Raw genomic sequence first — 14,096 nt, 5'->3', positions numbered from 1 at the left:
GCTTTTACGATATAACGATAGGTACGGTAACCTCTCCTCGGATAACCGGATAACGTAACAACACGCAGTACACCCATAGTCCAGCCGGCCGGCCAGATGCTAGACCTCTCCTTCTACCGCGGTACCGTGTTATGGTCAAATGTGAACTTTGACCCCTTTCATACAGTTTATCGTAGTCTTCAACATTCCATACCTGATCACTACCGCGGAACTCCAGTTGACAGTAATGTAAATTGTAATCATAAGTTCGGAACAGATCCTAATCATTAGGATTCATTAGCATTAGAACGTACCATACACACTTCGGTTCGCCAACCAAACTGTTAAAATTACACCAAAAAGTGGATACTTCACGATAAAAAAAAAGAAAAGACTGGATGAAAACAATGGGGAAAAGTTTCACTTCATTTTGAGTAATTTGGATTTATGAAGTGCTTGTCCCTCATCATCATCACCATGTATATATGATCACTTGCATATAAATTATATACAAACGGAAGGATCAAGGACTTGAATTCTGTAAAGAATTTAAAAAACATTTTTGGTGCCACTTCCGGGTTCAATCAGCTGACAAGCAAAAAGAAAAAAAAAATGCTCCTGTGTAATTTTTGTTGTTTGCTTCTGGTGCCAATTCCTGGTTTCATTGGCTAACAAGTAACAACAAAAAAAAAAAAAAAAAAGGGAGGGGGGGGGCGAGAATCTGATGCGCCCCCCCCCCCCCAATTCGCCACTGACAAATATACAGACATCTGCATCTGAAGGGGTAGCAGAGGAGTTCACCCGGTTGAGATGGCTCAGTCCTGTCACTGAATTATATCGTCATGGTGAAGTGAAACGAAAATATTCTACAAATTGTATAGCACCAAGAAACTCTGCTTCCTCTCTGTTGGATCTATGCAAATTAAGAAAGCCAACAAGTGATTTGTATTGTGGTAAATGGAAATATGCGATCTGTTATTGTTGCGTCAATGCGTTGATGCGCGTTGTGTCCATGCCAATGGCGCAGTGTGCGTGTGGTTACGGTTGGCATGGGCACAACGCAACTTTTATTTTCATGAGAAGATGACGCAGATTGAATTGATTCTTGACTTTGATTTTGACTTGTGAGACAAATGGACGTGGACATAGTCTCTGCGAGCTCTTTGATGTCGAATAATCAAAAGTTCGACTATATTTGTTATTCTGTATAGAGTCTAGTTATCCTGGCGCATTGGATGCATCCTGGCGCATTGGATGTACGCATGAGGATAATACGGAGTAACGGAGTTTATACATGTATCGGCAGACTGAGACTGTTTGATTCGTTCAATAAAATCTATGCAACGTCAACTGGAGACTGTCAGCATCATCATTAACCCGGCTTACAACAAATGGTGTCAGGAGTGGGATGATGACAGCCTGACGGAGTGATCCACTTCATCCAGTTGAAGAACCCTGTTCGACGAATAACAGCCTCGAGTATGACGGAATAATGGTCCACGTTTCGCTCCGAGGAGACCTGCTGTTTTGACTACACTTTGGTAGCGGGCAGGAGTATGGAGGAGTGCTGGGTAATCTTGATCTTGATCTTGATGGTGTAGATCCATCTACGTTGATCAGCCCTGGTAGAGCAGCACTACTCTGTGAGGCAGCTTCATGATGATCAGGCTCGTCGATGGTGGGCTGGAGACTGGAGCTGATGATGGTCCGTCGGGAGTTTTGCTGTGGACGTCGGAGTGCGCTGGCGTGCGTTGGGGGCGGCTGAACATCAATCGGGATGCGAAATCGACGGTTACAGAGCTGCGATATGGCATCTCACGCACTGAGCAAGTATTTTGTAACTGAAATAATGGATGATGCTGAACTTTCGTTTAACCGATTGGACTTCATGCAGATTTTGGACCTATGATGCCATTATTTGGGCATTACGTTTCATGTTTGAAATTGGTCAGTTTAACTGCGTAATTAGTCATGTGTGAACAGTTTGTTCATAAGGATGCGCAAATTGATAATTTCTCTTCATTTGGACAGGCAATGAAAGGATTGTGTGTAAATCTCGCTCTAGGCCATGCACTAATTGAAAAGTTTAGTGGGTATTGTGAAGATGGCACAGAAACACCTTTTTCTAATTGGATGGAAATGTTCAATCTCACTGTTGAGCCTTTCAGTTTAAGTGATGAGGAAAAGGCTAGAGTTTTAGTGAACAACCTCATAGGGCCAGCAAGAGAAGAGATTCGCTATTGTCTGTCGGACGAGAAGCGGAGGAGTTTTACAGAGATTGTAAAAGCTCTCCGCCTGTGTTTTAGTCGAGAGAATTCTCACTATTTGCGGTGTTTGTTCTATAAACGTGTTCAACGTGATGATGAAGACTTGGCAGGCTTCAGTAGGGCTCTCATGCGTCTTTATGCAAAATTGGTAGATGCTGCAGACGATGAGAAGGAAGCTGCGGCTCTGAGGCAGCTTAGAGACGAAGCTCTGTCCAGCCAGTTTGTCAGTGGAACACGGGATGAGAGGGAACAAATTTTGTTGAGGCGTTTGCACATGAAAAATCGGGGATGCCGATTTGAAGTGCTTAGGAGAGAAGCACTATTAGTTCTCCGTGATGACTGTATGCTAGAGGGAGATGGGTTGAAAACTGGGAGTGCTGATGCTGGAACGCAAGTAGTGTTCACTGACCCGGTTGCTCAGCAGCTAGATCTTTCCTCAGATACAGCTGGACAGGAGAAGGAGGATGCCATATCTACTCTTTTGGATGGGGGATCGCAGATTCTGGGTTGCGTTGATGTAGATGAGGGTGGTGCAGAAATTGATGCTGGGGGACATGGACATGAGTCATGTGATGAACAGGTTGATGCAAAGGATTTAGATGCTGGGTCGCTTCTAATTGCAAAACCTGTGGGAGAGGGTACCAAGAGGGGTCCCGAATTATCACATGAAGGTCAGGATGTCCAAAAGCATGCAAAAGTGCAGCCACCAAGCACTCACGTAGCGCCAAAGGAGTGGTCAATTTCAAAAGAGGGGAATATTACTCATGGTAACATTGTTGTCAATGATGTAATAACAAGGGAGGCATGCATACCTATCTGTAACGTGTGGAAGAATGGATGTCATGTTCAGGGAACGGTATGGGGGCCCTGGGAGTCCAATTGGAGACCGAATTTTCATGAAAGCTTGGTCGCTGCAGGTTAGAAATTCGTTGTCCGTCCATGGAATTCGTTGTGACTTGATTCGCTTACAGTGTATATAATTATATACGTTCATGACTGCAGCTGAAACTTGTGTACCATCTCAAGTAGCAATGGAATTAGGAACTATATGCCAATTTAGAGATGCAATGCGAGAAATGGTTATCAATATAATATGGTTGTTTTAATTGATATGTGATTGATAAGAAGTTTTTAATGAGATATTGGAATAGTGATATGAAAGCATTTGAAATCACTATTACGCGGAAAAACGAAGGAACTATGGCTATTGTTTTAATTGTTTTGTTGGCAGCTGAACAACATGGCATTCTGACAATATTAGTGGTTGTTCAGTGAGTCAGAAACTTTTGATAATGAGAATAGATGGTCGAAAATTCATGCTTTGAATGATCCCTTAATTTGTGAGAAGTTTTGTCAATGAGCAAATTGTTGACTGTGACGATATGACACATAAAGCGGGGAAGTTACCTTTATTATTATATGCTTGCTAAAGCGGGGAAGCTCATTTCTGTTAGTAGTGAATTCTAATATTCCGTGACTTCACTTTGTTTTAAGTGTTGCATTTCCTGATATAATTGTGTAATATTAAGTAATTGAGAAATATTACTCTTAGAAGATAGATTATTATCATACGGGTCGTATGATATAATCGCGGGGAAGTTGTCGTGTTGTATGTACAATTTGCATATGTATTAAGAGACCTGTCTATGTTGTGCCTCGATATAAATCTTAATTGATACAGACATTAATGTATGGTTTTATATACGACGCAGAACATTGTTCTGTTACGGCACGTTTGACGTTATTCTGGGCTTATACCAAGACCATTTTCCCGGAGAATCTGAACATTGCTTACTGACAATGTGGAACAACTGAGCTATACATAGAAGCGGAACTGAAGATAACGTATTGATGTGTTATTCTCTTGGCCCGAACCTTTATGCCATGTATCTGAGTTTGTATGATTTACTGTTAATTTGGAAGGTTCAAGAGTTTCAGCTTTTGGCAGATTTCAAAAATAATGTTCGATTTTGTAGTATTTCCGCGTTTGTATATTTGACTGGAAAAGCGGGGAACACACGCTTTCCTGAAATATATTTTAGTGATTATCTACTGTTAATCCGCTCTATATGGGATTGCTGTAAAGTGTATAATGATTTGACATGAAGAGCGGGGAATTTTTTGTTACGTATTATTATGTACAATGTTATGAAAATGATATGATGTAATTGGGATTATATAACCCATGGTTGTGTTATATAATCGCGGGGAAGTTTGTGGTAAATGGAAATATGCGATCTGTTATTGTTGCGTCAATGCGTTGATGCGCGTTGTGTCCATGCCAATGGCGCAGTGTGCGTGTGGTTACGGTTGGCATGGGCACAACGCAACTTTTATTTTCATGAGAAGATGACGCAGATTGAATTGATTCTTGACTTTGATTTTGACTTGTGAGACAAATGGACGTGGACATAGTCTCTGCGAGCTCTTTGATGTCGAATAATCAAAAGTTCGACTATATTTGTTATTCTGTATAGAGTCTAGTTATCCTGGCGCATTGGATGCATCCTGGCGCATTGGATGTACGCATGAGGATAATACGGAGTAACGGAGTTTATACATGTATCGGCAGACTGAGACTGTTTGATTCGTTCAATAAAATCTATGCAACGTCAACTGGAGACTGTCAGCATCATCATTAACCCGGCTTACAACAGTATTATTTCTTTGAAGTTTCCTATTATTGAGGAAAGTCAGAAGGGAAAGATGATTCATGCAGCATTTTGTTGTCACTGTTCTATTTGTTGTTGTTGTTGTTTGTTTTTTGCTGAAATGAGATAGAAATCATGAACTGTTGCCACAAATTCAAAATTTGAAGAAATTTGTTCGGTTCACACTTGTATGGTATAAGATGTTGCCCACTGTTACTGAAACAGTATTTCATCACCTTTAAAACTATCACAGGTCCCATGTGCTGAAATATATGCAAGTGCATTCCCCTTTCCTACCCATTGATCAATGCTAACAAGTCGTCACTTAGTTTGACTCCATTAGTAATGCAATGGCAAACTCAAGAAGAGGGCATCACAACATCAAACACATACATACACACACACACACACACACACACACTCTCATACATGTACAACCATATGTATGTAAACATATATTACCCGGTATATGTTCACATACAGTTAACCTTGCCTATATCAACCTGACTATTAAAGTCAGAAAACTGGGCAAGTCAAAGAAACAATCTACACCTGAGAGTTACATTATACCAACATTTGCTTACTTTATTGTCAAAGTCGAGTCATGCAAATTGAAGGGCCATCTCTTGTCTTTTTTATTTGACTTGGCTGAGGTTGACTGCATATGTTGAATGTCTCTTTGAATGTATACCTTGATGAGAAAATGGACATGATGTAAATAATGCATGGTTGATACATAGTATGTCTGTTCAGGTGCGTCTGTTATGTATCGCTGTTCTTAGGTTCTTAGACCCTGTGGAAGAACTTTTTTTCATTTTTTTTCCTGTAACAAATGCATAATCTGTCCTTTTGAATACTTAATTTTATATCAACAAACGGGAGAAAGCCTAATTACCGTATGTCAGATATCACTATTCCCCCCCCCCCCCCCATCACTCGATAACACTTTTTTTCCTTGACACCATCATCAAATGAAATGAAATTTGTAGAACACCAAGAACATAACTGTAATATCATTTTATTTGTTAAACCTGCTATACAACATATCAGTAGCTATTTCTTATGACAACACTACAATCACTGTGAAACTCATAATGCTATTTGAGAGATGCATATAGCATACAGGAATGATCTAAATTCTCCATGGCACATATGGATGCAAATGTTCTTCATTATCTTTTACAGTGCAAAAACTAAGATTCTCACAACTGTTTTCTTGCAACATGGGAGTAGATATTAACTGAATTCTGCAATAACTACATTTACGCTCTTTCATGTACATCCTCCATGTCTTAACAATGCTACTCATGCAAGAGATGTAAGGATCTTCCTTTGGAGGCAGACAAGAAATTCAATTTCTTGACCTTCCGGACAAGATATACTGTGTGTACTACATATTGATACCGAAAGCCATTCCATAAATGATAACCAAAGAGTTTCTTGTGGATCTATTCACTGATCAAATCCATAGACATAATAAACAATTGACTGACATGTTAAAGATGGAATAACCCAAAATGAACAACTAATCCATTCAAAAACTCAGATAAAGAAAATTATACTTATTATTCCACAAAGTTCATTGCCAAAATTAATCTTCAATAATTACAGCCATTGTACACAATCATACAGTACAGACAATAAATCAATTGGATCCATTCACAAACTACACATCAATGAAGGTGAAACTGTCCAGATTACATGTGACTCATTCTATAATAGGCTACACTTACTGTAAAAACCTGTTATTTTCATGTAAACATATTTTTCGCAAATGAGGAGGACACAGATATTTTCACGAGATGTTGTTTATCCAAATTTACACCAATGCTATCCATAAGTGCACCAATGCCTATTCAGGGACTGATATTTACCTCCGCCAAAGGAAGAGGTTCGATTTGTTTGCCCATGGGCAAAATAAATCAAAAAGTTGTGTACGGATTTTGATGAAACTTGCAGGAAAGTTTGAAAATGACACAAGGAAGAGATGATTATATTTTGGTAGTGATCTGGGAATTTGTATGGATTTTTGAAAGATTTTTGATATTTTGGCAGGTAGGGTCAATGAACTTGGGAGTTCAAGCTGCGCATTTTTGAGGTTTTAATACGCACACTGAAGTATGTGTGCTCTAGTTTCTGCCACGGTGAGGCACGCTGCGCTGCTGAGGGTTTATGACATAACAAAGGCTTCTATACATGTATTGGGAAATTGGGCAATTTTTCAGCATGCATATGATTGCTTAACATTAGGCCGTACAGTACATGTGAGCATATCTGGTTTTTTGTTTTTTGTTTTTTGTTTTTGTTTTTGATTTTTTTTTTTTTTTTTTTTTTGGGGGGGGGGGTTGTTGTTGTTGTTCTTTAAATAAGATGTATGGGTATGTACGGGGGATACCATGAAACACATGTAATAGAGCAAGAATCAAAATAGTGAGAAAAGGCTGGAAAAAACATTCTAAAACACTTCTGTCTCCCGCTGTCATTGCCATGGTAAAGTCATTGGAGCTGGGTTCTGAAGGTATGACATCACTACAGCCGATATTGATAACCTGTAATGTAAAAGACCAGAAGATTTGAATAACATATTACAGTGACAACACTTTTTGTAAAAGCAAACTAAAAAAAAAATGAACATAAACACAAAAAACAAAAAAACAAACAAGAGACCCGCGGGTCTAGCGCTCACCTGAGTATCGCAAGTTCACCTTTCACGCAGTCACTAATCTAAATATGCACAGCTCTACTAAAATTTGACCAGGCAACCTCAAGTAGAAGATGAAAATGTACAATAAGGGCCCAAATTTTTTAAGATTCCTGAATTTGGGGGGATTGGGGCCCCCTGGGGCCCTCTGGGTGGGGCATGGTGCCCATTTTGATAAATTGAGATCCTGTCACCCTAGGGATGCTACCTGCCAAGTTTGACAAAAATCCATCGTGAGGTTTTCAGGAAGAAGATGAAAATGTACAATTCAGGCCCCCATTTGGACCTTCCCAACCGCCCCCCCCCCCCCTGCCCCCAAGAGGGGCACCCCTGGATCTGCTATGAACTACAGTCATTACAGTCATTAATGTACGTGTACTCACTCATATTATTATCTTAGCTCTATAACTTCTGATTCTAGAGAAGATTTTTAAAGATTCCTTCATTTTTTTTTGGGGGGGGGGGTTTGGGCCCCCCTGGGGCCCCTGGGTGGGGCATGGTGCCCATTTTAACAAATTCAGATCCTAACCCCCTAGGGATGCTACCTGCCAAGTTTGGTGAAGATTGGTCATGGGGTTCTCAAGAAGAAGATGAAAATGTACAATTTAGGCCCCATTAGGACCCCTCCCCATCCCCCTCCCCTGAGTCCCAAGGGGGCACCCCTGATTCTGCCATGAACAAACTTGAAACTACAGTCATCAATGTACTAACTCATTGTATTAACTTAGCTCTATCACTTCTGGTTCTAGAGAAGTAGATTTTTACAGATTCCTTAATTTTGGGGGGTTTGGGCCCCCTGGGGGCCCGCTGGGTGGGGCGTGGTGCCCATTTTTAACAAATTGAGTTCCTAACCCCCTAGGGATGCTACCTGCCAAGTTTGATGAAAATCGCTCTTGGGGTTTTTAAGAAGAAGATGAAAATGTAAAAAGTTTACGCACGACGGACGACGGACGACGGACGAAGGGCGATCGCAATAGCTCACTTGAGCCTTTGGCTCAGGTGAGCTAAAAAGGCTTAATTTACAAAAATTCCACAGAGAAAATGTTGTCATTCACATCCCACTAGGGAAAACAAAAATTCATATTGATATCTATGTCCTGAATGAGGCTCATCTCATTGGTAATTTCATAGAAATATGTTCTTTTTTCACAGTTACGAAAGTTATTTCATACCTTACTTTCGCCTCCAACTGGTTAGTGGTGACTTCTCCAGACTGTGTCACACTGCCAGCTATGACGCAGTTTGAAGAAGCCACCAGTTGGACACCAAAGTACTTACTGTGGTACGAAATAACTTTTGTGATTGTGAAAAAAAAAAAATGTATTTCTATAGTGTCATATTGATATATGTCTGAAGTTAAAGACTACCCAATTCAGAGTTCACGTCAATAGCACTACGTACCTCCTTACAGGGAAAAATACTTGGCAAACTCTCAAAATTTCACCTTTACCAAACATTGATCGTACAATATTTCTATCTTTCCAATATTTCACTTTATGCCCAAGTAGTGTACTTTGATACTGGCTCTATGGGGTCTTAATGAAGCTAACCCTTTACAAATCTTAAGTGAATAGAGTTTTATTGTGTCACAAACATGAAGATTCAATTATGTTTAGTCATTCCACAGAAAATAGACTGTTACTTTTACAGGGAAGGCCAGCAAACAGAGGCACCTGAACCTTTGAATGGTCGATTAGTGACTGCTCAGGCCACAACTAGTAGCAAACTTCCACACAACACAACTGGATGTGCAGCAGATTAAGATGCAGTAATAATACAGTGAATATATTTAAGTAGCTTGCTGTGATGAAACTTAGACTGACGTAACACAAAAAGCCACCTTCCAATCAACAAGCAAGCTGTGTTACATTCCATGTTCCAGTGGCCATTGCATGAGAAAACTTAGAACTGCACTATGTGATTTGTTTCTGAACACTCTCCACAAGACTCTTCAGAAAAATCTCACTCCAAACTTACATAATGTATTACAGACTTACAAACTGCTATGTTCATGTACACTGTAGTTGAACATGAACAGACTCTACTTATTAGGTTTCGCTCAATCAATTTAGAAGGACAAATTATCAAAAAGATTTGACTTACATGAAGCTACTAAACATCTGTTTTCCATCCTCATTGCATCTTGAATTGGCAAAGCTGATGAAAGAGCAAAAGACTGCCATCCATGCACACCACTTCATCTGAGAAATTAGAAATGAAAGAGTACAAGGACGTTTAGAAATATAATTCTTTCTGTCAGAAATGATTTGGCAAGCTTTATTGTTTCTTCATATTTTTCTGAGGTGATACAATGTATCAAAACATTTTTACAAATAATGCTGTACAACACAGTATTTTTTTATTGTTTCATTTGCAGGTGCACATATTTTAATCAATGAATATCACGACATTATTTCTAATTCATGGTACTTTCATTGAAAAAATAAACTGAGTTTTGGTTGCTTTCATTGCTCTATCACAGCAAATCTATATTAAAGTTTGACAAATTTGCTGCATCTATGCAACAATACTGCACTTCTGGAAGAAAACAGAGGGGAAAAATAATTTGTATCTCTAAAATTTGATGCCAATACCTGTTGAATGTTCAGGAGATGCAAAAGACAGCCACAGGATTTTAGACTAACTACATGAATGTTTATAACTCATGTACTGATTACAAACCTTCATCATGAGTCCAAACATGCTAAACACCATACCAAGGAGGTTCATGTAGTCTGCAGTGGGATCATCAGGGGAATTTTCATCTGGTGGCGTGTATCTGTCACACACAACACAAGGAGAAGAATAATTTGTTAATATAATCCAGGGGCATATATACCTTGAGAGCAGGTCAAAAGAATCTAGCCAGTCATGTGAAATATGAGCATTTATTGGAAATTTGTATGGAAGGACTTTTTTATGCACACCCATCCCCCCCCCCCCACTTACTTTGCCATAACGCTCTATACTACCCTACCTTTGTCAGCTTACGCATGGATGTACACTGTCCCCACCACATGCCAAATGTGCATGTGCGTGTGCATCTGTGCATAGGCCTAAGCTAACAAGGGTACATGTATGGCAGTGCCGTGTGGTAAGGCAAAATTTGGGGGGGGGGGGGGTATGAGAAAGTCTTTCCATTTGTATTTCTATATTGTTCTAGAAAACAATGAGTACAATGATAAGACACAACCTTTGCACAAATTTAAGTTTGACAAGAAAAGAGGGAGATTGCTGGTTTCTAGATAAGATTAAAGAGAGAGAGGGAGAGAGAGAAAGAGATATATGTACAGTATATTTTTCTTTCTTCGATCTAGGTCATGTTTTCTTAGTTGTGGTCAGAAGCATGAGATTGCACACAGCAAATAGCCTGCTAAAGGCAGTTTTGGAAGACCTAGACAGTAAAACACACAACTTGACATTGAAAAAAAATATTGTGACATGATGTGTTCGAACACACATTGCAATATAAAAATGAAAAAGGAACTACAGCCCACAGGTGACTCCCTTTACAACAAAGTCTTCAAGACCAACAGTTTTCTTTGGTTACATTGAAATTTCATTACAGCTAAACAATAAAGCATAAAAAAGAGATACTGGAACCTGAATGTTTACTTTATTGCATTGAGAGTTTCCTTATAATGGAAATGCACTGTACTACATCACTGTTGATCACACGAACAGATTTCAAGGTATAACCACTATTTAATAAAGCAACAGATGATTTCACGTAAAATACAATGTAACATTACCTACCCTACTGACATAGCAATACAACTAGGACTGATTCTATATAGAAATACTTTGCGACTCTATACACTAGACCTCGCCTAATTCAATTATTCACTAGAACATGTTCTATGCTATAGTAACAGTAGAGTCCTAAACCGTCTATGTAGGCCTACACGTAGGAATATGTAGAATCTATACTAAGTAACTATACAGTTCATATCAGTCCGGGAAATTTGCTCATAAGGGGGGCTCCGTCTCACAAGGCACTCTCTCCCTCATGAGGACCTCTGGGGTACTCAAGAGGCTCTCTCCCCGCAGTGCTCATGAGGTCTCCTCTTCACTTCTTATCCATCTCACATCTGATATACATTTGTATACTGTATACGCCAAATATTTCGTGAGGTTTTTATTTTTGCGAATTTCGCGAGTCAGCTGCTATTCGCAAAATTAAAAAAATGCGAAAATATTGACTCTAATGCAGATATGAATGTGATGTACGCATATTGTTACATTTCTCCATTCAGTACAGGACTCTATGATCGCCAATTTAACCACTCGCGAAATTGTCAGGAACTCCCAATTCGCAAAAATTTAGACTCGCGAAATATATGGCGTATACACTACATCATGTAAATGGTCGCAAGTTCGCACTGTGATTTTTTGTTACGCACACATGTCCACTCTCCATGATGAGAAGAAAAAAATTCTATAATTTATTTTGAAAAAAAGCTGATTTTTAATCAAACAAAATACATCCATAGATAAATTTTTTTTCTTCTTCTCATGATTGAGAGTGGACATGTGTGTGTAACAAGAAATAACAGTGCGAACTTGCGACCATTTATATCAGATGTGAGATGGACGAGAAGTGAAGAGGAGGCCTTATGAGCATTGAGGAGAGGGAGCCTCTTGAGTACCCCAGAGCTGCTCATGAGGGGGAGAGTGCCTTGTGGGACGGGCCCCCCTCATGAGCGATTTCCCAGACTGCTACACAGCTCTGTCGCTGTAGCGTATGTAAATTTAAAGACATAGGGTAAGAGTACCAGTATTCGGTCACCTACCGGTATTCGGTCACTTATCACTAATCACCAGCCAGTAAGTTCTACTGTCACAACACAAGCAAATCACATCAATTCACATACTTGCACACTCATTCACAACAGGAAACTCCCTTAGCCCCCTCCAAAAATCCATCCAAAATCCCAAATTTCACCATCAAAAGTGCAGAATCGGCGCGACTTTCCAAAAGAGCGTGCGGATTAAGCCCAGTTTTAAGAATACGGGTTGCCGAAAAAGCACTAAAAATCAAGAAATACGCCATTCTCTTGCGGGATTTTTTGCTTATCGAACAACTTATGAGCAACTGGTGATCAGTTGTGATGTGCTATACACGTACTTACCAGAATTTCAGTAATTCAGCACAAGAACTGATCACCAGTCGCTCGTATCCGTCACGTAGATACTAAGTTGTTCGTAGTAAACTTTAAGAATAGCTTTATGCAAACAGGGCCCAGACTCCCCAGAGTAAGTCGATCCTCACAACAGCCACATCTATCATTTACTAATATAGTAATAAATTATTCAAATAAAATTACCATGGTGGCATTAGGTAGTATCAAGTTCATTGTCATTGATTACTACAACTGAAAAAATACCGATATTGCTATTCAGCTCTATGCCTGACATACCAACCTGGACGTGTACGCATATAAATTATGCAATGAAGCTTCCCAATGGCAATTCAAGGTAGTAATTACTAATTCAAGGCGGGCACGGCACGTCCGTGCATGCAGTGCAGTGTATTGTCAGTTCGGGAAACCCACTCACAAGGGGGGCCCCTCCTTATAAGTAACCCGTCCCCCTTATAAGTAACCCCGTCCCCCTTATAAGTAACCCCCGGGGCACCCCTTATAAGGAGTCTCCACGCTTTTTTGCAATGCAACGCGAAAATGAAAGGACTGCGGCAATTCGCTTGATTATGTCCATAAAGCTTCACAAGTTTCCTAGTTACTCACGAAATTTGAGCAAAATCGGTTTGAGGCATCATATCTAAAATCATGGATTTAAATGCGATGTCAAACGACCCATGCGAATGACATCGCATTTAAATCCATGATTTTAGATATGATGCCTCAAACCGATTTTGCTCAAATTTCGTGAGTAACTAGGAAACTTGTGAAGCTTTATGGACATAATCAAGCGAATTGCCGCAGTCCTTTCATTTTCGCGTTGCATTGCAAAAAAGCGTGGAGACTCCTTATAATGGGTGCCCCGGGGGTTACTTATAAGGGGGACGGGGTTACTTATAAGGGGGACGGGTTACTTATAAGGAGGGGCCCCCCTTGTGAGTGGGTTTCCCGAACTGTTATGAGTGGCAGTCAGGAGTGGTAGGTTACATGATATTGCATGTATGGGACTAATCTACACACAGTAAAAAGCGTGAATCACTCGGTCCAGATAAAAAACGATGTATAACTAAGAACTTTTATTCACCGAATACTGAGTTTTGAAGCCTTGGATTTTACGGCTGACGGACTTACTTTTTAATTTTGTTGGGCCTTTTGACTCCATCGGATGCTGAATTTGGAGCTGAACTAGTCGACATGTTGGCAGGAGCAGCTGTGGGACATTACAAGTAGTACGTGACGTGATTTACGTTGTCCACGCCGCGCGCCACGGATACAATCCACGGGGTAGGGGTACTGCCGGGTGGGTTCGGTTCGGCGCAGCGCTAGCTAGCTAGCTCCACGTATCTTACCCGTCTAC

At 40.1% G+C, this 14,096-nt stretch overlaps 1 protein-coding gene across 1 annotated transcript; it reads right to left on the bottom strand.

The window, feature by feature from the left end:
• Positions 1–5,899: 5,899 nt before the first annotated feature.
• LOC140236731 (PAT complex subunit Asterix-like) lies at positions 5,900–14,010 on the bottom strand. The gene is made up of 4 exons (XM_072316657.1): positions 13,871–14,010; positions 10,281–10,377; positions 9,702–9,799; positions 5,900–7,446 (listed from the first exon to the last, which is right to left on the bottom strand). Exons 1-4 carry the CDS (start codon positions 13,933–13,935, stop codon positions 7,377–7,379), a joined length of 330 nt encoding a protein of 109 aa, XP_072172758.1. The 5' UTR covers positions 13,936–14,010; the 3' UTR covers positions 5,900–7,376.
• Between the last annotated feature and the right edge of the window lie 86 nt (positions 14,011–14,096).

Source organism: Diadema setosum, chromosome 13 (genome assembly GCF_964275005.1).
Source record: "Diadema setosum chromosome 13, eeDiaSeto1, whole genome shotgun sequence".
Lineage (NCBI taxonomy): Eukaryota > Metazoa > Echinodermata > Echinoidea > Diadematoida > Diadematidae > Diadema > Diadema setosum.
Note: the sequence above shows the minus strand (reverse complement) of the source record. Positions and strands in the feature narration are given on the sequence as shown.